The 2688-nt window shown below is 32.6% G+C and overlaps 1 protein-coding gene across 1 annotated transcript in view; it reads left to right on the top strand.

Moving 5' to 3' along the window:
* Positions 1-472: 472 nt before the first annotated feature.
* The window catches only part of LOC112464681 (insulin-degrading enzyme), a gene marked incomplete at its 5' end in the record, with an annotated part of 5308 nt that continues 3092 nt past the window's right edge, over positions 473-2688 (top strand). Inside the window, 4 exons of the mRNA XM_025031815.1 lie at positions 473-973; positions 1131-1333; positions 1678-1926; positions 2054-2443. Of these exons, the coding sequence (XP_024887583.1) occupies positions 473-973; positions 1131-1333; positions 1678-1926; positions 2054-2443 (1343 nt within the window). The remainder of the gene's footprint in view (positions 974-1130; positions 1334-1677; positions 1927-2053; positions 2444-2688) is intronic.

The following is a 2688-nucleotide window of genomic DNA, read 5'->3' as shown; positions in this document are numbered from 1 at the left end:
CGGCTGTGATCGGCGCGCAGTAAAAAGTTGGAATATATATATATTATTAATGATACATATATACGGAAATATTAATATTAAGCTGCCTAAGATCTAAGCTTAGACCGAAAACTCGATCTCATTCGATTGTGTATCATAGCGGTCTTGTTTATTCTTATTATAAATGACTTTTTTATCAGTCTAATATATTTAATATCTTTTAACGTGCTAACATCTGGATCTTTGTGATTTGACCTGCGACTTTTGCTTAATAACTTCATATATATTTTTCTATATAAATTCAATATTTTAATGTGGTTGTTTAGGTGTTCTCCTCTTCTGAGTTATTCTATACTATTAATATTTATAATTTCTCTTGGACAAATTTAGTCATATTTTGTGATTATTATATATTAGGATTTATATGTTTCTATTAATGATTATTAAATTATCAATTTTTAAATTAATTAATTAGAGATAAAATATGTTACAGGTTATATGTGCGATCCAGATGATCTACCTGGATTAGCGCACTTCTGCGAGCACATGTTATTCTTGGGAACGAAGAAATATCCTCAGCAGAATGCTTACAATATATATCTGTCGCAAAATGGCGGTGCGAGCAATGCATCTACACACTTAGATCACACTACCTATTACTTTGATATAACTCCGGGGAAACTAGAAGGCGCTTTAGATCGCTTTGCGCAGTTTTTCATAGCGCCTCTCTTTACGGAGAACTTGACTGAGCTGGAGCTAAATGCCATAAATTCAGAACACGAGAAAAATTTGGCGAATGACACTTGGCGATTTGATCAATTAGATAAATCGTCTGCAAGCCCAGATCATCCATATTCAAAATTTGGCACAGGCAATAGAGAAACATTAGACATAATACCGAAGCAAAAGAACATTAATGTTAGAAATAGGCTACTGGAGTTTCATGAAAAGTATTATTCTGCAAATATTATGTCGCTGTGTGTTCTTGGCAAAGGTATGATAATTTACAAGTTCTTGATTAGACCTGTTCTTAGAACATTTGAATGTTATTTATACTGTTGTAAAATATGTCTAAAAATATTTAATTTTTGGGATATGAATTGAATGATGATTAATGAAATAACTTTAATGAATAAAAATGCTCTGTTTAGAGAGTTTAGATGAGCTCGAAAACATGGTAGTAGATCTCTTTTGTGAAGTACGAAACAAGGAAATTGAAGTTCCAACATGGCCTGAACATCCATTCAAGGATGAACATTTTCGCACTATATGGTACATTGTTCCGATAAAGGATACAAGAAATTTAGACCTTTCGTTTCCTATACCTGACATGCAGCAACATTATCGGTCGTCGGTAATATATTTTTCTTTTCATTTTGACACTTTATACGAATATTAGTTCTTTTTAAATATAATTATATGTAATATTTCTTATAATATGTGCGTACGTTTGTCCGTGCGTGTATGGTCGCAGGCGCGGGTGCGGACGAGGGTGCGAATAAGGATGCGTGCGTGTTTGTGTGCGTTTGTGTTGCTGTATTTGTAGATGCAATTGTATCTTAAAATTTTATATACATATAAAGAGTTGCGAGAATTATAAAAATATCCTTATAAAATTCTTAGTTATTAATATTACACATAATTGTAATTATTACATTACACATGATTATACATAATTATGTGATATTGTTTATATAGCCTGCGCATTACGTTTCTCATTTACTTGGACACGAAGGAGAGGGTTCATTATTATCGGCTTTAAAGGCCAGGGGTTGGTGTAACTCCCTGATATCTGGAAGACGCTTAGGCGCCAGAGGTTTCAGTTTCTTCAGTGTTGTTGTAGATCTAACCGAAGAAGGTATTAAGCATATCGAAGATATTGTTCAACTAATGTTTCAATATATCAATATGCTGAAGTTGAAAGGCCCGATCGAATGGATTTACGATGTAATTAATAAAATAAAATACAATCTTATGTAGAATGCTCGGCAGATTGTAGGATTGCAATTTGCCGGACACTCTATATTTTAATATTCTGTATTACGTATGGAGTTATATGATTTTGCATTTACAGGAATACAGAGATATTGCGAACATGAATTTCCGTTTTAAGGAAAAATCTTCGCCTCGTAATTATGTGAGTTCTATGGTCCAAGCGATACAGGAATATCCCATGAACGATGTTTTGTGTGCGGAACATGTTTTCACTGAGTGGCGACCTGACTTAATCGAGCAGATAATAGAATATCTGACACCGAAAAATATCAGGATTCACGTGGTCGCAAAAGCGTATGAAAGTATAGCCAATGAAACCGAAAGTTGGTACGGCACTAAATATAAGAAAGAGAAAATATCCAAGAAAATGCTGGACATGTGGCACCTCGCTGGCTATAGCACGGATCTAAAGTTGCCTCCTAAGAATGAATTTATAGCGACCACGTTTGATATCAAGCCACAAACTAAGGTAATTAAAATTATCATTTTTCGCAATATTGATCCCGGGGTATAACTTATGATATTAGAAATTGAAATTTCATGAAGCTGAAACCATGTGTTTTTAGAATCGAATAAATTCTGTCTTATATATATATATATATAATATATTATTTTTATATTTTTATATAATAATAATTATTATATTAAAATGCTTTTTGAATATATTTTTGCACTAACTGTATAAAATTATATGCCGGTGTTTAAGGATTATTA

The sequence above is a fragment of the Temnothorax curvispinosus genome, unplaced genomic scaffold (assembly GCF_003070985.1).
Source record: "Temnothorax curvispinosus isolate PA1 unplaced genomic scaffold, ASM307098v1 QBEX01014450.1, whole genome shotgun sequence".
NCBI lineage: Eukaryota > Metazoa > Arthropoda > Insecta > Hymenoptera > Formicidae > Temnothorax > Temnothorax curvispinosus.
The sequence above is the reverse complement of the archived record's forward strand: the minus strand, read 5'-3'. Positions and strand labels throughout refer to the sequence as shown.